The 23,135-nt window shown below is 40.5% G+C and overlaps 1 protein-coding gene across 2 annotated transcripts; it reads right to left on the bottom strand.

Annotated features, from left to right (window-relative positions):
* Window positions 1-491: 491 nt before the first annotated feature.
* atxn7l2a (ataxin 7-like 2a) lies at window positions 492-22,822 on the bottom strand. Of its 2 annotated transcripts, XM_062416081.1 has the most exons (10): window positions 22,693-22,822; window positions 21,577-21,645; window positions 20,368-20,707; window positions 17,977-18,227; window positions 14,964-15,046; window positions 9,721-9,932; window positions 8,157-8,337; window positions 6,137-6,258; window positions 2,077-3,064; window positions 492-818 (listed from the first exon to the last, which is right to left on the bottom strand). In XM_062416081.1, exons 1-10 carry the CDS (start codon window positions 22,820-22,822, stop codon window positions 801-803), a joined length of 2,394 nt encoding a protein of 797 aa, XP_062272065.1. In that variant the 3' UTR covers window positions 492-800. The 2 variants fall into 2 exon arrangements, with proteins under 2 accessions (XP_062272065.1, XP_062272064.1); XM_062416080.1 differs by lacking the exon at window positions 492-818 and having other exon boundaries at window positions 1,771-3,064.
* Window positions 22,823-23,135: the final 313 nt, after the last annotated feature.

Raw genomic sequence — 23,135 nt, forward strand, 5'->3', positions numbered from 1 at the left:
GTGTCCAGTTTGTTCAGCACACATTTACTGACCTTCCAGAGCTTCATCTGAACTAAGCTGTAACATTACTGCAGTGATAATGTAATCATCTTAACATCTTAGACATTTGCTAAATCAATTATCATTATTCTAAACTCATGCTGTGTATCCAGGTAAGGTTGAAACTTCTATTGGAATCGTATGATTCAAAAGCTCTCCAGGACACTATAAACAGCACGTCAAGCTGAATGACTGAGAAATTTAAAATTATTCATGAATGTCACTCACAGTGAGCATTTTATAGCTTCAATAGAGTATTGGAACAAGCACAAACAGAACATCAATGGGACACTGTGCAATGTTTACTTGTCACAAACTTAAATATAACACAAAAAGATGTAAGAAGTAGTCACAGAAACAAAGTGTAAAGGACATTTTTAATCCATTTTTATAAACCAACATATTTAATTTAGCAGCATAACCGGATGGTCTTGAGGTATATCTAAATCCATAATCTGAATTTCATCCCACCCCCCCGCTCCCGTTCTCCCTCAGACATTCATCCAGACAACAGCAAACACACAGACCCACACACCCAGCTGTGATTCACACAAACACATCCATACTGCACCAACTCTGCACATACAAACAACCAACACACTCATACACGAGCATATGCTCAACAGACAAAAGGCAGACGAGTGCGTGGATGCACACACACACACACACACACACACACACACACACATTTGAGTCCTGTTGTCTCAGTTTTGGACTGAGCAGAGCTGGCTCCCTCATAGTGGCTTGTAAGGCAGGCACACTTAATGGTGCAGTTTTGGCTGTGGGACAAAAAGAAAAAAAAGATATTGTTACTTTAATTGTTTGTACATTCACTCCACAGTTAAGAATGGAGTGGAATGAAACAAAGTGACATACAGGGGTCAGAAAAATCTGAATCACAACACAGTAATCTGATTTTTAAATAAAACTGTTCAAATGTTAGGGTTTGGGGGCAGTCAGGGGCACTGCAACAAAATCAAGGAATGTACCTTTAAATACTGTGTTTTAATTTTAAATACGAAGCATCAAACTGCTAACCTCTGTTAACACACACACACACACACACAGTTACTGCACCATGTAGACGGTGGAAGTTAGTCTTTTTTAATAAGAAAATATACAGATCTCAAGATGAGGTGTGTCACACAGCTCTTACAGTGTGTCTACACAGTGTAGTGTGAGCTGCACGTTTAGCAGCTTCTAACAGAAAGATAACCAGCAGTCAGGTGATTAACTTTGTCTTTGATCTGATTATGGAAGCTTCTGTTACCTTATTTAATTCTTTAATCTTGTTGGTCTTTGTCGTTATTTGAAAAGGTGCACACTGTACTTTAACCTGGCTGGACATATTCATATGCATTGGCATGGTGATAAAAATCTCAATCAATCAATATTAATGTTTTGCAACTGTTGAGTTTCACTAAAAGATGTGAAAACCAACCCACTGCTGTTATATTCTGCTTACTAACTGAATCCTGTGCGATCCTGATTTTTTAAAAACATTTTGTAGATTTCAGCTAAATTCATTCTCTCTGTCACACTGACAGAACTGTCTGCAGATAATCAGTTTGGAGTAATAGCTTGTGGTCTGGAAGATAGCTCTGAAACATTTGTAGCTTGCTCTTTTACAGAGGACAGCAGCTGTGGTCAGCCTGGATTCACAGGAGTTAGAGTGGATTCCTCTGGTGATCCACTTTCATATTGAAAAGATTCTAAAACTCAGCAAAAACTTCTAATACTGCTGTTTGATACAGTAAACAATAGTGATATGGAGTATTCCTTTAAATTCACAGACTATCCACAATGTTAGAAGTGTGTGTTCATGTCACACCTCTGGCTTGATTACACTTGGTTCTTCACACATCTTTGTGGGCGCTTACAGTTCCTTACAGAGGTGTTATGTGGGTATTAAACTGCTTTTAATAATGTTTAGAAAAGAAAAAAGCAGTGGTGTTCATCGCCTGCTTCTGACCTCTAACACTCCTCAGCCTCCACTATAAAGTCATATATATGCAGCTCACTTTCCTCCACACTCACCTTCTGCGTGCCCAGTTTCTTCTCCACGCCCCCGGCCAGCCCCCCGCCCTTACTGTCCTTCCAGGGGTAGAAGTTGGAGCGAGGAGAGGAGGAGGAGGTGGCGGAGGTGGAAGAGGACGAGGAGGGCAGACGGTGCGCTGAGGGTTTAGAGGAGGGCGAGTGCTCCTCGATGCTGCCCCCCCCCTTGCGTTTCTTCACCAGCCCCTGGTGCTCGAAGCCCCTCCCGCTGCCCTGCCCGTGCGGTCCTGAGTCCCCCACGCCGCCCCGGCTGTGGGAGTTGTTGGTGGCAGAGGAGGGGTCTGGGGGTGATGAGTGGCCCAGAGGAGGGTGTGTCCGTCTGTAGGTCCAGACTGCCTTGGCAGCTGGTGAGTGGGACTCTGATGGGGAGGGCTGGGGACGCGGTTTGCTGCTGGGGGAAAGCGTGCCGTTGGTCTGTCCGTGTGGGAGGGGCGAAGGAATGGGGGCTTTGGAGGAGGACGATGACGAGGAGGAAGAGGCAGAAGGCGGCCGGCCCCGGTCCTGGAGGACGATGCAGTTCCTGTCGGGGCCTGAGTGCTCCCCTTCCTGGGAGGGGGCTTTGCGCTTGCGGAGGGCGGCGGCGGCGGCGGCCTCCTCTCGCAGCTTCAGCATCTGCTTGCTGGGACGCCCCACCGGGTTCTTGGATCGCCCGCCACCGCCCCCCTGACGCACCGCCGCAGGCTTAGCTGGAGACACCAGGTGACTGCCACCCGAACCCCCGCCGCTGCCCCCCGAGTTCTCTGATTGTATGGCTGGGGAGGGTCTGCCTGGGCCACGACTTGAAGATGAGGAAGAGGAGGAGGAGGATGAGGATGCAGTTTTGATGGAGGAGCTGATGTGACTTCCTGTGCGGACTTTAGAATGCAAAGAAGAGGGGGAGGACGTGGCGGATAAGGACGAGGGGGACGAGGAGGTGATGGTCTTGGCTGAGGAAGGTGGAGACTGAAGGTCTGTGGCTTGAGGTATTTTCCTGGATGGAGAGAAAATAAAATCAATCAATAAAACAAATTGATCAGTAAACATCCTTCAAGTGTTTAACCTTTATGAGCCTTTATGTGCTGCTGAGTCTCCTTCTGACTTTATGTAAGACATGTTCTCTACATCTCAGCTTCTGATTATCTAATATTTATAACCTGAGTTTTATATCTAACACATTCCATTCAAACTAAGTCCTATAACAGAGGTCACTAATAGGTGGACCACGGTCTGGATCCGGACCCAGACGCCGTCCTATCCAGACCCGTACCCGTAACTGATGAAATATTGAGGATTGTTACATTTTGTCTATTTTAATTGGCACAGCATCTCCAGCTATTAGAGCGGCCCTCAGAAACTCACAGAACACTGTGCATAGTGAATCCTCTCACGTGACGCTAATCAGCCAATCAAAAATTGTGCATTCAGACATGTGGAGAGACTGGACTGTCAGTGAGATGCACACAGAGAAAAGAGTTCATATGTGTTGAGATGTTTTGTTATAAAGTTATTAGATGTGAAATGAAGTTTATGGTTTAAGTTTAAGTCCAGTTTAAAAGTAAAAAGGAATTCTTTTTTATATATATTTTTTAAACTAAGCACTTTATTTAAGAAGCACAATCAAAAGCTTCCTGTAATGCACTTTATTTTAAAATGCATTCTTTATTTGATGTAAGAAAAGAAAATATATTATTTTATCATTTATTTGAATCCCACAAGTAGAGTGTAAATACTAATAAATGAATTGTACTGTATTAATGTGACAGTCTACAATCTAGCCACTAGACACAGATGCTGATGGAACTACAATGCTCCTTCAAGCTACTGAAAAATAACACAGACATTATGATGTTCTGGACCTTCACTTGAGGACATTTACACTAATTGTGCCCCAGTGAGCAAAACAGCAGCACTTCTGCTTTGTGCTACGTTACATGAACTGTCATTTAACACACTGATTTAACACTAACCGTGAATGTGACTGACTACAACTCACTGTTTGGTGATTTAAACACAACTTCTCTTTTTACACTCTTGATAATAATGTACATGGGTGATGTGAAGAATGCCATGAAACTAAACTGACTGGCATCATCTGTTATATTCCGATTGTGAGTATTATTGTAAGGATACGTGTAGAATAAGTGGTGGCAGTAGAGTAAGAGGATTATTAGACTATTTTGACGGTACTAGTTTGGGTCACAGAGCATATTGTTCATATGACTGCATGCAGTGAACCGTAACATTCATACTGTGATGGTTCTAGCAGAGGCTCTTATGTAGGATACTGTTGTAGGAGACAGTTGGTCAGAGATGTGAATGCAGCTGAGGACTCTTTTGTTAACACAGGAAAAACTACTGCTTCATCACAGTTCTGCAGTATTTATCTAACTGAATTCCATTTGTGGGTTCGACATGGAAACTGTTGTTGTATTTCTTCCCACTCTGCCCCTTGCAATCACCCCTATACAACATGATATTTTCAATCATTTGAATTATTTTCATATAATTTTGTATTATTTTTAGCTCCTGTACTGATTCTACTGTTAACTTTGCTCAGGTCTCTTTTAACTGCTGCTTTTATGTCTGTCTTTTAGTTTACGATTTTTTTAATTAAGTGTGTATGTTTTATTTAACTTTGGCACAGGGATCCTGACTAACGCAATATCATTCCTCTATATATTTGTTTATACATAGGTGCAATGACAATAAATAAACTTGAAACTAACTAATGGAGCAGCCAATGTTAAAACTGCAGCAGTGCATTTATACCCAACACAGAATTAAATAAAGAATTTAAAAGAAAAAAATCTTATGTACAGATGGGTCACTGTGTGCATTTAACATATTAAAAATCAGCATTCAATGAATCTATAGAAAGATGGTTTTTTTTATTTAAATTTAACATTTATATTAGTCCCAGACTACACAAAAACACACTATAAAAAATATTATATATAAAAAAAATCTTACACTCCCTTCACCAGTGTTTCTCAAACTTCTTCACATCATTGACCCCTACATTGACACCAATTACACCCTGGACCTCCAACTGGTAAGATTTTTGTTTTCAGATGTTTTATTACAGAAGGTGTATGTATACATTCTGTCATAATGTTACCTATGGATGGAATTATAGTGAAAATAAATTATTCCCCTTTTTGCTGGGGACCCCGTGGAATCACCCGAGGGACCGCTGGAGGTCCCCGGACCCCACATTGAGAACCATTGCCCTACACAAACAGATATGAAATAATTACATGTAAATTTTAGCAATTACATTTTATTAGATGTAAATGTCTTTCTGTACACTATCTAAATGAGCTGTTTAAATAGTGTACAGTGCAGAGTAGAGACACAGCATCCACACACTCTCTGACAGACAGCCAATCATGATGTGTGAGGTCATCTGTTAACACTGATCTGACACCTACACCTGCTCTGATCATCTACCTCCACCTGATTTCTAACATGCATGAACATGTAGTGAATATCAGCTGATAGTGAAGGGAAATGAGTCTCCATCTTACTGCCAACCTCACAGACTCTTCCTCGCTCCTGTTGTGGGCAGCAGAAAACACCATCTGCTTCATCTATTACAGACTGAGCTGGAGCTTTCACTCAAGTTTATATGCATTACAGTACACAGGATCTGATGTGACTAACCAGTGGATGACTGTCTACAAAGAAAGTGGGTGGAGGTGGAAGCAGAGTGGTACATCATCATTCACCGCTCAGCATTTTAAAACATAACACTGGTGATTAGCAAATATCATCTGCGTGATCAGGAAGGTGGAAGAGTGTGTCATTAAAAGTAGCGGCCAATTTGAGAAGAACATTTGTAGTGTAGGCATGTCATCCATCTGCTGCTGACAGCTCATTTTTAGCACAGAGTAGAAGCAGTTTAAACACTGTACTGACAGCACAGACATTTCTATACCTTTCAAAACCTCCTATAACCGTTGGCTCTTTTTGTTTAACTGATCAATAGCTGCTTTTTAGGCTGAATGTCAGTGAGGAAAAGTAACCAAAATGACTGTTTCCTTAAAAAAAAAAAAGTACTTACTTCCAGAGATGGGCGCTGATGTGCTGCTCCAGCATGCTGCTGAGAGCCGACCTCAGGTGGTGCAGTCTTCTGTCAAACGTGTAGATGCCGTGACCCAACGAATGGCTGCCAAATGAACACACCTACAGAGAGAAGACATGTTAGAAATCTTTTACAGAATGTTCTCCTGTACATACTGTATCTACATGTGACACCCAGCCTTTAGTGTGTGACCTCAGATACATTAACATCACATTTCATTGGTGGATTGATTATGTGGCTTGATGCATTTCTTGGTTAAAATAGGAACAACTTTTGCAACAAACCTAAAAATGACTATTTACTAATGACCATCCATGTCTTTATTTGAACTCAAAGCAGCTTCTACATCAGGGGTGTCATACATACGGCAGGTGGGCCATAGCCGTCCCACCAATAACTTTGTAAAGTATGAAAACTGCAGAAAAGAAATGAGTTTTTCAATAAAACATGCTGCTATTCTCGCTTATTTTTGCTCACAATTCATAGTTAATGCTTCTGATCTTCCCGTCGACATCCAGCTTAATAATTGAGTTGCAACATGATTCAGATTTGAACTACACATTTTTCCTGGGAGGGGAGGGAGGGGGTTTTGGACACATTCCTTCAGTATCTCTTACCATGGTACTCATAGATAGTTCATTCTAGTAAAGTTGATTATGTATTATATATAACATATGTTATTTATGGGTTATTGCGTAGTGGTTTTACTGGTCCTGCCCACTTGAGATCAAATTGGACTGTATGTGGCCTCCAAACTACCCCTGCTCTACATCCTACAACCTAAAACACTTACTCTCTGACTGAGCACATGAGAATAAGTTTAAGGTGTCCACTGTCCACACATTCACTGTGATATGAAAGGAATGAGGAAGACAAAGATTTGGGAAAGTGAGATAAATATCCAACTGTCAGTGTAGTCAGGTGTGGAGAGCTGAGGGAACACTGAGCTGGAGGTGAAGCAGTGCTGCATTGATCCACTGAGCAGCTGTGCTTGCACAAACATGATTTTGCTATGATCACAATGACTTGCTACCTGTGATTATGTCATCACAACGTAACACTCATAAGCCAGAGCATGGTTGGAACTTATATTTTATGCTCTATTTTAGTCTAGCTTTTTGTTTTCTTTCTCTCTTTCTATTTTTCTCTACTTTGTTTTCTTTTTATTATAATTGGGTTTTCTTGTTTTTAAATTGGATGTTTTAATGTTTCCAATTTTTACTGTTTAATATGTTTTTATGTAAAGCACATTGAGTTGCCCCTGTGTATGAAATGTGCTCTATATGAATAAAGCTGCCTTGCCATCATCTGATGACACCAAACGTACTGAATAAAGCGGGGGGGGGGGGGGGGGGGGGGGGGGGGGGGGAATCAATGTCACTATGCTTTGTAGTTATTCTGTATTCATGGATGTCTAATTTAAAGATTTGGAAATGGATGATGAAATATGCCTACAGCATCTCAGAGTGTTAGTGTTACATGTTTGACATCAGGTGGACACAAGCTTGAAATTAAAGGAACTTGTGTTTCTCACTGACTGCTTTAACAACATATTTTGTTTTTTTGTTTTTTTAAGTTTTATTTTGGGCTTTTTTGCCTTTATTGTATTAATAGGCGGCATAGAGGCCGACAGGAAACGGGGGGGGGGGGGGGGGCCTGGTTCAATTGCTGGAATTGAACCAGGGGTGCTGCCTTTATGTGGGATGCCCTGTAACCACTCAGCTACCAATGTGCTCCATATTCTGTTTTTATGTTATTTGTAGAAAGCAGCTGTTTTCCAACACATGAGCCGTAACAATATGATCAGATAATAGAATGTCAGGGCCTATTTCTGGGTTACATTTCAAGAGCTTCTGCCCTCTACAGAAAATGCTTACAGCAGTTCTAAAGAACAAAACAAGATGGAATGGTCTTCAAACTCCTCTATCAGCTTTCAAATATACTCTGTGTACTTCCCTGCTTCTCTTTCTTCACTGTAAAACAAGTTCATCCTGCTCACCGCTAGTGGTCTGGGATGTGCAGCAGATGATGGAAACTCTACAGGCTCCTCCGGTCCTTCTGCCTCGCTCTCATCACTGGAAATTCTTCCATGAACGAGAGGCGAGGGCGCTCTGACACTGCCCTCATCCTGCCGCTGCTTCTCCTCCTCTGGGGTGATCTCTGAAGCAGCTGTGGAGCGACTGTGAAGAACACAAATGATTGATTTTTATCTGTAGATTCATATACTAATGCTCACCATCTCATAATGATGTACTGTGCTACGTTACATCTCTAACATACAGGAACATAATCTACTGTGCTGTGTAGTTGTATATCATCATGTGTAGAGGATCAGATTAGTCATGAATGTATAAACCTGCAGTGAGTTAATCAGCTTCAAACAGGTGATGATGTACCTCATTCAGATAGGCAGTGACTCAGGTTAAACATGCATTAGTGGTCAACTTTGGGTTCATGAATCATCCAAACTAAGGGCTGGTTTTTACTGTGTGGTAAAGTTGACGTTCATGGTCTCTATTTAAATTGTCGCATGAAGCATCTTTGAATATGATGAAAAGGGTTTTATAATTGAAATATATTACTTAGCAACATAGTGCAGGATGATGAGTGAGACAAATGAAACTGAGGAGCTATATTTGGTAGTTTATGTAACTTCTTGTAATTCTATGGTTTAACAGTGAAGTCACACCACAAGCTGTCAATAGGAGGGTCATGTGGGTTCAACACATGTTCAGTAGATTTGAAACATACACTCGTGTGCGGTAAGAAAGGAGTATGAATATGTGTGTTGCGTATGCATACTGACTTTGGAGGAGTTGACCACACATCACTGCCTCAAAACTAAATGATGTCTGACCAGCTGTGCTAGTTAAAACCAGGGTATCTGCACATTTTTAAGTACTAATTTAATGACTTTTAAGACCTTTTTAAAACCTCTTTAAGGAAAAAATAAAACAATTGCTGCTTCTTGTATTAAAACTGCTCAGCAAACAGTGGTGGAGGAAGAATTTAGATCCTTTACTAGTGTAAAAATACTAATGTCACTTCAGTAATAGTAAACATTACCACATGTGACTGTTGTACTCATACATTAGATATTATGAGACATATAATGTATAATATAATATATTATGAGACATACTAGTGTTGTAGTGGGTTGAAATGGAGCTCATTTTGAAGTCATTTATATAGGATTGTAACTATTGATTAGTTTCATTATAGTTACTTTTTACTATAATAAAGGTGATTGGTTGGTTATGTAAAATAATGAGAAAATAATTATAATAATGATAAATAACAAACTGAACAAATATAATTACACTCAAATCAAATGTAATGCTTTAACTCTTATAACTCTAGACATTTTAAGACATTTTTAGACCTTGAATATCAAAAACTAAGACTTTTGAAGGATCTGTGGGGATCCTGGTTAAAATAACTGAGGAAAAGTGTTCATCTAAACACAGAGGATGGTGCATTCTTTTACAAAGATCTTGGCTAATTCATTCAATAAAGCACGCTCGTGTATGCATCACCAGCTAGCTTCAGTAAAGCTCACCCACCTGAAAGCAGGGAGGCTGGCCAGAGGTCTCCTGCAGTGTGGAGCTCCAGCCTGCTCCCTGGGGGCCTCTGGGCTGGGGGAGCGTCCACTAGTGGAGCCTCCGTCCAGGGACTGGGCCCCTTTCTCGCGAACCTTGGTTTTGAGTTCCGCCACAAGCTGGTCGAAGTTTTTGCTGCGGCCCACCACCTTCCTCCGCTGGTGTATGGAATGGATCTGAGGACCAGGATGCAGAATATACACACTTAGACACTGTTCCATTCTGATGAACTGTAGATTTGGTATAATGGAATGGAACTCGTCAGAATGAAGTGATTGTGTAAAAGCAGACGGTTGGCTAAGAGCACAAGATAAACAGCCTTGTGATGCTTAACTTGAGGTGTTAAAGTGATTTCACACAGAAAGCGCTTATGACTGTGACCTCAATGTTCTGCAGCAACTGTTCCACTAGCTACTAACAACCTGTGCAGATACACTACAGCTTCTAGTTAATCTCATCACTTAACCAAATATAGCAGGTTGTAGTTTAAAAGCAATATTGCATGATTAACATAGAAAGTATCAACCTCTAAGGCTGATGTTTGTCTTCATTGATTGCTGGCTCTTTGCCGGTGGAGACGTGTGTATAATTAGGGAATTACCAGTTATATTTGCTCATGTATCATTTCCCTCTGTGTGCTTTCTGTGGTTACCATGGTCACACCACAGCCCGTGATGGCAAGTAGAAAAAAAGTTGAAGCTGCGTCAACTCTGACAGCAGCCATTAAATATCTGTGTGTGTTTAAAAGAGCAGCAGCTGCCTCTCAGGGTCTGACAGCACCTTCCAGTTGAAAAGAGGAGTGTTGTGTTGAAGATGCTTAAAATGGTTGGGGTCAGGAAATGAGGGTGAAGGGGTCTGTACTCTACGTCAGTCAAAATCTCTCCGTCCGCTGAGTCATGTGTGAGCTCTTTTGTGTTGAACTAATAGTGAAAGGACACACAGCGTTGTGTGTTAGGAGATGTCTCGCTGCTTTCACAAAGTGCAACACATTATTTTTGACGACTGCTGAAACCAGACAGTGAACAAAAAGATTGGGAACAACTTTTAACAGCTGGTACGCCTTTATAAAAAAAAAAGTAAAAAGCCTGGATCTGTTGTGATCTGACTTGGTCACTAACAAATCCATTGATTATTTTGAGATAACTGGTCAGGAAAATTAGGAAAATAATCATTTATTCTAAAGACATAAATAATGAAGTCTTTTAGCTATTTACAGCATGCAGTTCATATGTAAGAGCTCATTCAAGAGGCCTCATTAGTAAGTAAGTAGTATTATTGCTGTTATTGTAATTATGCAACAGTGCTGCTGTGCCAATGACAAAACAACACCTTTATAATCTGTCATTAGTAATCACCACATGATATTTCCTTCCTGGTAGAAGGCCGAGGGTGAAGAAACTCCTACAGAGCAGGTGGAAGATGGAAGCGGTGTTCCTGTGTGTCTTTCCTGTCACTACTGTCATTTCCTGTTAATCAGGTCATCCTGTCTCTACTGGGCTGGATGTTGCCTCTCACACTTACTTCCTCCTTCTCACACACACACACACACACACACACACACACAAACTTCGCCATATAAGGACTCTTCCTGTGCTGGGAGCCCTTTTCAGTGCTCAGTGTCAGTCAGTGTAGATCAGTAAGCAGGAGCAGGGACTATAGCTACTCTGAGCTCACATCATGATCAATGTGTTGGTGCACTGTATCAATACTGATGTTACTGTTGCTGTTCTAACAATAGGATCATACTTGCACACGTGGATCTTATGATTCATGGAGATGAAAGCAAGCGTCATGTCATCAGTTGCAAAACAGCAGCTTTCCCTGTGTCCTTTTATAAACACTGATGACATGTAGAATGTGTGATAAACACAAACGCCTTCACACAATACAAAGCACTTATGATAGAATACAATGTACTTGTAACTAGGACTGGGTATCGCTTTAAAAAAATCCGATACCAGTACCAATCCAAGTACCTTTTAAAGTGATACTGATACCAACTGAGTACTTCATTTGATACCCATCATGTTAATAGAAGCATTACATTGCATCAAATACCACCACTCCTCCACATCTAAATGATTTCATTTTTACACAAATGCATTTTGAAAGCTCTGATCTGAGGCAGTGGACCAATCACATGTGGCATTAAATTGAAGAACACTTGTGTTGATTGGCTGTGAGTAAGACCATACAAATAGTCATATTTTCTGGCTCTGGGTGTAAAAAGGACGGACTGCAGGTGTCGTTTGACAGGAGACATTTCCATACTACTTGGTATCCACTTATTTGGGTCGATACTTTAAAAAGGTATCAAGTAAAGATACCCGACCCTACTGGTAACCAGTTCTTCTTCAAAGAGACATTCACTTCCACCTAAGCATTGAGGACTAATATAAACACAGAAGGTGCAGCTCACTGCCAAACACAACAGCTAGACTTGTTCCTTTATCATATGACAACAAGATGATTTTTTTTTTTTCACTTGTAGTTTTTTCAAAAGTCAGAAATCTATGCACCATCTTGTTTAACATGCATAGACATACATGTATCAGACCGTATCAAAACACTAAATGGAGGGAAATAATCTGATTTGGAAGCATACTGTTCATCCCTGTCCCACACACATGGAGAATCTATGAGGAGGAGCACTGTAGTTGTTAGGGAACAACACACTGCAGGTTGGCTTTTCCCTTTGATTCATCTCACACTTATATATACACACAGTACTGTGCAAAAGTCTTAGGCCATCACCATCATACAAACAGAAAATATCTACACAAAATTTAACATGAATTACTAAATATTATTATCAATTAAGGTTCCATTCCATTTAGGTTAAAGAGAGCTAGGTTCCTGCTTTTGCTCAAGTGTAAGGGGAGGTCTGAATACTTACACACTTTAGCCTATAGAAGCTGTTTTCTTTCTGTTTTTTTAATACTGCATACATATTTCCTGTATGTTTGGTTGTATTCTAATAAAGAGACTGAGAAATACTGAGACTGAATGTGTCTTCAGCCCCATTATCTGTAAATAGCAGGAACATCTGTCGAATTTAGTTAAAAATCTTTTTAAGCTGAGTCCCTCATCACTTAGCTTATAGTCCGCAGATATACAGTATAAAGTCTTAGATTTGTTGTTTAAGCAATGCTACTGTATAATGATCATATATAATTATTTCTCAGTCTCTTTATTAGAATACAACCAGAACATGCAGGAAACGTGTATGCAGTATTAAAAAAAACTGAAAGAAATAGAAAAGAAAACACCTTCTATAGGCTGAAGTGTGTAAGTATTTAGTGGAGGTCACACTAAATCCTTACACTTGAACAATAGCAGAAACCTGGCTCTCATAAGCCTAAATGGAATGGAACCTTAATCAATAATAATCATTAATAATTCCTGTAAAAATGTGTTTACATAGTTCCTGTATTTTCTGTTTGTATGATGGTGGTGGCCTAAGATTTTTGCACAGTACTGTATATCACCTAATGTGACTAGAAGATAAGTAACATGCTACAACTGATTTATACTCAAATCTACGAGCACTAAAATCATCAGTGCCTTCAGTAAGACCTAACAAGACTTAGATCATAATAGGGCTGGGCTGAAAACTGTATCACCATAAAAGTGTTTCAATTATTGATTTTTTTTAAATGACCTATTCAAAATAAGGAGCAGGGGGGGGAATATTCAATTTAAACATGTTTATTGTAAACCTAACCTTCCTCTGATTTGAATCACCTGTTATCAATAAAGGCAGACAGGGAAAATAAAAAGGCCAACACAACCATGAAAAGCACTCAAATAAATAAATGTACACATACTGTAATATAAGACTAGTCTATTTTGGAGGGAAAAACACTTTTCTATTAAAGACCAGTCTTTTGAGTCAGTCATTTGAATGCACCAGTAGTTATTCATTTATAAACACATATTTTTATACTCCAAAATTTTCTCAATTTACTTTTATTAGAAACACGATTAAAACACACATATAACACCTGAAACAGTGTCAGGTTAATGGTTAATGATCCAGTAATGATTTAACTGAACTGGACCGCTATATTAACTCAGACTGGGTTCAGTTAGGTTGAGTTTCAATGAAACCTTTTAAAAGTAACTTCATATATTTAATACAGTGTGTACCTGTGTGCTTACTCTAGTCCCAAAAACTCTTCATCAGAGCTGTCACTGTGTGTAAATAGACTACTGCACTCGAGTCACGCTTTTGCACATTGCGTTTCAACATCAGTTTGGTCTGTAAATACTGAAACATCACAGCTACTAGTGTCTGAAATACTTCTGATCAACACACAATCATCTTTCTGTACAACATACAGGAGTAACGGCTCTATTTTAAGTAGCTGCAGACACAGCTGGAGTGTGCAGCGCTGTTTGTAGGAAGTTATAGTTCATAAGTGTGGACGCTCACGTTGTTATCTTTATAGTTAAACGTTGCTAGGTTACCAGGGAGAGAGTGAGTTTGTTCATACAACCAACCTTGCTTCATCTTTTTTTCTCTTCGGTGGTTTCTTGAAATGAAGTGAAATTATCGAACTTTCTACCGAACGCATTTTTTATTGATATTGATTATGTGTCTATCGCAATATATATCGCTATCGTTTTATCGCCCAGCCCTCGATAATAATGAATACATTAACATGGAAATCAAGGGCACTGCTGTGTAAATGTTACAACAATATAGAACACAGGCTTAGTCCAACTCCAAAAATCTTACTTTTTAAAGAAGAATGATAGCCTAATGCAGGGGTGTCAAACATATGGGCCGTTGGCCAAAACCAGCCCGCCAAGGGGTCCAATCCGGCCCACTGGATAAGTTTGCAAAGTATGAAAACTGAAAGAAAGAAAAGTAATTCCAATTTTTCTGCAGTTTCAGACGTTTTCCCTCCCTGATCAGAATACACAGAGGTCATATGTATGTCATATGTTCATAAACTGAACATTGTGCAAAATGTTGTCAATCTGCAGCTTCTGTGCAAAAAGATCTGAAAAAAACAGACATAATACTGTTGAAATTGTACTAATTTTTCTTAAGACATCTCAGGCTGTTTATCTGTTTGTAAAACTACAATGAGTTTGACACCTCTGGTCTGTTTTTCTGTTTTTTTGAGCAGCGACATGAGAGTGAGAGGTAAAAGAAGCAGGGCTTTAGTGTGGCAAGGCTTGGTGAATTTGGAGCTTACATTGCATGTGAGGAGGCGAGTGCAGACTTTCTTCCTGTCGGGGTCGAGGACGCCGCAGTGTTTGTCCAAGTCACATTCTCTCTCTGAGGACACACAGAGAGCACATCAGCTACAGCACAGTATACATACATTAAAAACATGGCAGCATCTCTAGAACCACTACCCCAATAATGCAGACAAATACCTATCTACCTAATATCTATCTTACAAATGACTTGAATCTTTACTGAAATGTGTGGTCAGTATGTTCTCTGACTACTTAACACCCCTAATGAACAAATACACTTCTATTTTAATCAATACAGCTGTCTACACACACTGTGAAGTGATGGTGTGTGTTTCAGTCACACTTTACACAAATAATCACAAAACAATTGTCACTGTAACTTCACATCTTCCTTTATGCATTCTCCTTTCCATATCCTTTCTATCATGCAGAACTACAATGGTTGTGTATCAGGCTTTAATTACTACCAAAACATGTGAATTCACAGTAGTGCTGAATACATCCAACATAAGCTTACATTGGCAACAGCATATTTTGCTCTCCAAATTTATTTATTTTTTTTAAATAGTCTGCTAGTGTAGAAATGTTAAAATGCTGGTTTGGTGTTTCGTGAGTTTTTGCAACACAATGATGTAAGCTGCCCAGAGAGGATCTGTGTGCCAGTGAAGTTTCTGCCTCTAACTTACTGTGTGATCAATCATATTTAATGTACATACAGCCCAGCATGCAGCAGAGCCACTGCTGTCATTAAAGTGGTGGTGATGTTAGCGGTGCTTTATTGTTTCCATTACCTGCCCAGGGACTGAGCAGGTAAATTAGCTGGTAGTTCAATCTGGTGCAGAGTATCTTTTCTCTCTTTTTGAGATTCATGTATTTTGTACATGTTCCCTGATATAAATGAATTAAATTAAAACAAACACTAGAATTATGTTGATAAAATGATAAAATAATGATTTTATCACTTCAGTGCAGCATTTTAGGGATTACTGCAGGTTGAGAGTATTTACGAGCCGTGATTGAAATACTACTTGTTCGGTTGTGTGATGACAGAAATGGAAACATATGTAAATAAAACATATCTTGAAATCAGCTGTTAAAACAAAACACAGCTGATGTCAGAGAGCAGGAAGGTTTATAGGCCTGACAGATTAGCTGACAGCAGCTGTTAGTCAGTTCCATGGCAGCAAAGATAACAAGTCAACTTTCTGTTGTTTCTAACTCTTATCATTTTAAATGTCCATACAGCAGATCACCAGATCTACAGACTTTTTCCCACTTTTAATCCTGTGCTCCTGTGTTCATTGCTTATTTATATCTTATATGCCAAATATCTTTCATAAAATCAGCATCAGAGTATTTTTACGTCATTATATCTCTTCTCTTCCTGTAAAATAGTTTAAAATGTTTGATAATAATGTACTCATTTACAAAGGCTCATCCAATCAAATGTGACTTTGTACAAGCGGCTGGCCACACTGGCAATATAAAACTGCACTTTACCATTTGTGAGTCATAGTAACTAACAGAGCAATAGAGAGATAGGAAGAGATACGTGATTTTAAATCAATGGGCAAACATTTTTTCATTTCCTGAACAATGTGGCAAAGCTCTAATTCACTAAAACTATCTTTGTTATCTTAAATGAATATTATCTGTCACATCTCCAATCAGACCATTCAGCATAGGAATGGGTGATATGGGCAGGATCCAGTATTTTTGACCAAATACCACGATGTTGAGTTTTTGACAATATTGTAAGGATGACTATCGGTGCTTTCACAAAATATTTACACAATGAGATTTTTGATAAATAATCATCAGTAATGTGGATAGAATGAGTAAGTTGATAAAGGCAGATAATAGAACAGTCTGTTAAGCTCAGAAAATGATATTTGTACTGTAATGCAGCCTTTAAAAGCAGGAAAAGACACTTAAACCATATCACCATATTACCATATTCAAAATCTAAGACGATACGGATATAATATCAATTTATTGCCCAGCTCTAATTAAGCAGAATTCTGAAGATTTTCATTCTGGATCACCGCTGAAAACTCTAAAGAGAAAAAAAAGATCTGCAGGTTCCGTTTGGGTTTGCAGATCACACAGCTGTTGATGTTGACCTTTATTCATGTTGAGTTTGTCAGACTATGTCGCCACCATAAAACAATGATTTTGTCACTTAGCCTTGTTTTAGAAGAAGAGATACAGCTGTTTTTCTCTCCTCTGCATTTTAAAATTGAGTGCAGTGTAGAGACAGTGTGACCCTGCTGTACTGTCTGCTGTATGCAGTGTACAGCTGTGTTCAGATATTACTACTGTCCTCATTCATTTCAATAAGAACACTTCAGAGACACAACAGGTATGCAGATGCAGAATGCTCTGGCCAAAGGGAAAAAAGTTGAACCTGAACTGATTTTTGTGCTGATCAAACAGTGTAAATCTACTTGATGTTTAACTTGTGATTGTTGAGACAGTAGAAAACAAGATTGTCACCATGATCATTTTCAGAGTTGTAAAATTGTGTCTCGTGTTTTGGTGAAGGCAACAAGCCAACACACACTGCTTTGACCTACACTATTACAGTCATTTCTGTGGTACCTGTGTTGTACTATGAGAGGTTCTACGATGTGTGTCTGTAAGGGAGTGTCACTATATAACTATTTATGATGGATAATGTCATCAGTTATCTGTTACAGTTAGCCAGTGTTCTCATATTTATACTTGGTGTTGCAGCTGATAAACAAAATCTATCTCAGTTTTGGATATTTCATCACACTCAGGAAGGGACAGAAAATTCTACTGGACTGAATTTTCAAATCCAAGCAGACACAAATACACTTATATTGAGCAGAAAAGGCAGTTTTTACACACACATACACACTGTATGTATTGTATATGTATTGCAACATAAGCCTATGTGCAGACTGTAACAGACTACATGATAGCTATTCATCCTTCCACTTCATTTTTCCATATTACCCAAATTTCTCCATCTGTACTCACTGGAGGCCACTTTGTTGTAGGGTCTGGGGATCCGGTGGCTCTGCACCGTGGGGGCCAGAGAGGAGTCCTTCTTCAGGGTGGGGGGCCTGTCGCTGGGTGAAGGCCTGCTGGGCGGCGTGCCCCCGTGCGGCCATGGAGGATCTCTGAGGGATGGTTGAGGAGAGCTCAGCGGAGGCTCTAGAGGCGGCGGCTGCTTGAATACTGATGACTCTGTGTGGCTGCTGTGGGAGGACTTCTCCAGCGGGGAATGTCTGGGTGATGATGGGAGAAGAGATGAGAAAAGTTTAGCTTTTGGCTTACCTTAATGCAGCTGGCAAACATCTGCTTTTTATAACCAAACTGTTATCTGATCTTCAGTGCTTCCTTGTAGAAACACTCAGTACTTTGTCACAGTGATTGGCTGAGGGTGGAGTGAGCAGAGCCAACACACTGTTGTCAGAGTCATTGTTAATAATCAATCACTATTTAATCTTCACTTACACACTGAACTTATCACATGCCTCACAGCCATGGTAGATGGATTCTTTCTAAGTTTTGGCTGGGCTGCAGCAGCGGGACCAGCCCAATAAAATGCCAATAACTGTCACTGATTGACTGGCTGGCTGACTGACTGACTGAGTGATGGAGTTATACCATTGGTCGGTCAAAGCTTAGGGGTCCCATAATAAGCCAGACTAAAAAGTTCATGTAACTTTTACTGTAGGACTGTTTATTTCATTGACTTTGTTAACTTTTAAGATTTTTCAGGTGAAAAAATAACTATTTAGATAGACAGTTTATCCACATAAAGCTTGAATGGAAATGTGCTCAGATGTTGTGTGAGGAAGGTAAGATCAGCTGCTCAACATCTGTCATTGTCCCAGAGTGAAAATGATACAATGAAGTGATCTATGCAGCTCTTTGGTCACTTACAGCTCGCTCTAATGTCTCTGTAGCATTTTTATATATGACATAATTCCTGTTTAAAGTGGCCAAAGTGTCAAATAATGAAGTAAATATATGTAGAAGTAATCCCAGCAAGCAAAAAGCATGAGCTAGAGACTGCTCTGAATGCTCTGTTTCCAACAGTCTTTTCAGCCCGAGCTGATGTCAGCTTGTGATGGATTTCTTTATATGGTCATCTGCTCCACACACAGCATGAGTTCAGTGCTCCATTACACTAACATTATGGCATTTTTCTATTGTTTTGGGGGTAGTCATGAGGAACTATGTTAAGTCAAGCAGGGAAGTAAAATAACAGTTTACCTGCTGGAGGTGTGTGGTTGTCTGCAGCATCATCACTGTGGCTGCTTCTGTCTGTACTATTCCTCTCTGCATTATTTCTAACTGATCTGCTCCAAATATGTCTACATGTTGTGGTGTGGACTAGTTTTTAATGTCGCTAATGAAACTCTGCTGATTTCGTGAGGAGCACTTTTAATTTCAAATAAATTCTTCACAATAAAAGCCTCCTGCTATTTAGGCAATTAAAAGCTGTTAAAAGTATGTAGTAAAACAGGGAACGTTGTGTTTGCATTGGCCGTAATGTAACACAACTCTGATACAGCTGGCTTTCGGAAAGCTGACCAATCAGAAAAGAACAGGCTCATCAGGAGGCTGGCCTCAAAGACACAGGAGCTTAAACAGCCTGCTAGAGGCTGAACCGAGCGTCTGCATAAAGGGCAAGTATAAGATGAACTGAGTTTTTACAACTGTGAATCATGCAAAGCTACTATAAAAATATAAGATTATAATTTGCTGTATCTCTCTGTCTAGCATTTCATACACAAGAAGGACTTAATGGATTTAAAATGTGAAGCCCTTTGAAGCTGTGCAGGATACCTTTCACCAGCTTGGACCAACCCTCCTCTAATAGGATTCCAGCTTTGGGTCTCATTGACTTTTCATTTTGATGACTTTTGATTCCACATCAGGTTGACTATCTCTCTTGTTCTGATTTCCTGTTCTTTAACATCTTCAACCACAGTTTAATTATACACAAACTAGCCAACCTTAACAAACTGTAGTGAAATTATCTCAACTGCCAGACATTCAATTTTCACTAACTTGAAATGAGAAGTTGTAAAAATTGTCAACAAAATTGGGTTGTGTGATGTCAGCATTGTTATACTGTAATTATGAATAGTAAAGACATGATGTTGAGGCATCTGTATTGAGGGTGTGGTATTGTTGTTGGTTGGTTTACTGACATGGCATCACTTTTGTTCAGTGAACAAAGCAACAGTGTTGATTCACAGTTTAGACGGACCATTTTCTAAACCATCGAAGCAACTAAAGTTTTTTTCTCCTAACATCAACGATTTTGTCGATTAACTGCTGAACTTCTTTTCTGTCCTATGACTTCTTGCTTCTGGTTTCTACTTTCTACCCAACTTGCCCCCGTCTTCTTACCGTACTCCATCCTTGGAGTTCTTGGAGTGTCTGTACTGGGGTGGGGTGGAAGGGGAAGGCGGGGTTGCCCGTAACGATCCGACACCTTGGCCTCGACCCTCCCATGATGAAGCAGAAGCAGCGTTGGTCCCGTGGGAGGGCGAGTGGCCGTGGTGGGGTCTCTGCAGGGGCTGGGGAGCAGGGGTGGGGGAGCGCAGTCGGGCGTACAGTTTGGACAGAGGACCATGTCTCCTCTCGCAGTGTTTTTCGAACGCTTGTGGCTTCACTACTTGGCCACAGTGGCTGCACACCACCAGGTAGAAGTCATCATGGCCGGGGTAGAGGCCAAAGATCGACATGTCTGTGCGGAAATTGGAAAGAAGGAGTGTGAAGAGAAAAACTATAACAAACATGCACCCCGGTCTAAAGAATATAGCTTCTCACTAAAAAAAATAATGAATCAGCTACAGTCTCTCATACAAAAGAGATTACCTGATTAAATAAAGGTTATATGTGTCAGCCTGTCCAGTATGATGTACCCCACTTTGATCCCAATGTAAGCTGGGATAGACTCCAGCCGCACACAAGCATGAACAGAATAAGCAGATATGGATAATGGATGGGTGCTGATCTGGCAATGTTTGGTTTTCTGTAACTGAAAGAAATCCCAGGTGTATAGTATACTAGGTGAGAAAAGAAAACTTAAATTATAAACCCAGCATTTAAATAAATGTATATAAATATATAGATATGGACTCTAGGTTGTTATTTTTAATCATCAAATTGTTTTAACTTGAATTCCCACGTGACACATACTGCAGCATTAGTACGAGTAGGTGAACATACATACTGTGAAGGTGCTCCTTATGATTTATCATGTCTTGCTCAGCATGCATACACAAAAACACAAAGGGGGGGGGACGTCTGTCAGACAGCTGCTGCTACAGACAGCCAGGCTAGGTGCCAGAAGGTGCCTAAGCACAACAGTACCCCGCTTTAATACTCGCCCCGGTCCCTGCGAACCAGACGCCCCATTTACTCATTGTCTCTGGGCAAGACTGGAGACCCAAGAGAAGCTGAGGCACAGTTCATCGAGACTTTACAGGTCAGTGTACTTGCACAGTAATGTAAGCACACAAGTGAGGTTATCAGTTGATGCTTTCTTGTTTCAAGATGTTCCAAACAACAGCAGCTTTGCCTTGTTTTGTAGATAATAGTGTGAAGACTTACCCTCTTTACAGAGTGACATAGCCTCTGCAGCCTTTTTGCCATTCTTGCTGTAGTCATCCACATCAGGGCCTAAAACATCACATATTACATACATGTTCAGTAAGCCTCTGAGGAGGTCAGGCGTTATCCTAAAGTTAAATATCAAGTTCATCTTTAAAACAAAGCCTCATCTTACTATACAAATTCTGCACATGAACAGTTCCTTAAGCTATGTTATATAAAGGACTGATTTGCAGGTCAACTGCTTATCCACTGACTGTGCTAGTCAACCAGAACGACCCTGAGCAATACTCATTTTAAGCATAGTTTGTTATCAACAAAAAGTAGCTCATGTTGTTGTGAGGTGTAGAAGGACTTTATTTGATAGTTATTGACAGAGTAGCACTTGGAGGGATGCCAGACAATGAGTGAGCGCACATACTTGAAAGCTGGGAAGGGCAAGAGCACTTTTTGGGGCACAAGTCACACATGAGATTTCCTCTCGCATACAGACATGTTAATGTCGCTTCAATGGAGGTGGTGATGCTTGCAATCAAAGAGGAACATTAAAATAAGGCGAAAAGAACACAGAGTAACGTTTGCTAATATCAAAGGCTGGGCCAGCATTTACATGGTGGCAACAGCATCAGACTCCTCCTCCGTCACCGGTGTCTACTCTCAATCCTCTTGCTAGCGTTAGCATGCTAAGGCTAACTGCCTCGTCCTTAACGGCTAGTCCGGCTAGCTAGCATGCTAGCCTAGCTTTCCACGGCAAGAAGTTGCTCGCCCCACCATCCACACTAGCCTCCTTCCGCTCTGATGCCACCGCTGCCTGGCTGGCTTCACTCAAATGAAACGCATCCCTCCAACCCTGGCAGCTTATATTATGACCACAGCCGTAAAACATGCACTATACTGCTTATATTTTCATCACTATCACTTGTTTTTTCTTGAAGACAGCGTATGCAGGAGGAGCTGAGAGAGAGCAACATGTTACCCACCCAGCACTAGGACCCGGCAGGGTCTTTGTTTGGGTAACATGGTTAGCTCTGTGCTCCATTTCCACGAAAATAAACCCCTGCGCTTTGCTTAAATGGCTTCATAGCTGCCTGTGTTTGCGTGAAGGTGCTTCCTTACCATCCGCCGCTGTCACACCGGCCCACTCGGCCCAGGCAGTCCAGCTTTGACCCACGAAATCATCGAGGCTAGGCACCCGCCGATCCAGAGCAGCCATTACTTTTACTGCGCGTTCACGCACCGCCATCATCACTGCGCGGCAAGCCGCTTACGTCATATGTCGCGCTCTCGACAGGACAGGAACTTCCTGCGTGCGCGTGCTTGGGACACCCACACCCGGAGAGGCAGGGTGCTGTAACATAGACACTGTGATGTCATTTCATCTTTCTTTACAACTTTCAAACCTGAATGCAGTGTGGCTCCTGAGTCTGAAAACACAACAGTGACAGGAAATAACAGAGAGATATGTTGAGCCAATTAACAAACTGGCACAAGCACTTGAAAATTCTATTTAAGTAGGCATGACAAATTAAAAGATTTTAGAAAGATAGAAATACCTCTAG

The sequence above is a fragment of the Scomber scombrus genome, chromosome 3 (assembly GCF_963691925.1).
Source record: "Scomber scombrus chromosome 3, fScoSco1.1, whole genome shotgun sequence".
NCBI classification, from domain to species: domain Eukaryota; kingdom Metazoa; phylum Chordata; class Actinopteri; order Scombriformes; family Scombridae; genus Scomber; species Scomber scombrus.

Excerpts from the sequence above, each read along its gene's own strand:
- atxn7l2a (XM_062416080.1), bottom strand. The coding sequence starts at position 22,822 with ATGATGGCGGTGCGTGAACGCGCAGTAAAAGTAATGGCTGCTCTGGAT. Across the intron at positions 21,646-22,692 it reads CGGTGTGACAGCGGCGGATG|GCCCTGATGTGGATGACTAC; the intron begins GTAAGGAAGCAC and ends GTGATGTTTTAG. Across the intron at positions 18,228-20,367 it reads AACTCCAAGGATGGAGTACG|ACATTCCCCGCTGGAGAAGT; the intron begins GTAAGAAGACGG and ends ATCATCACCCAG.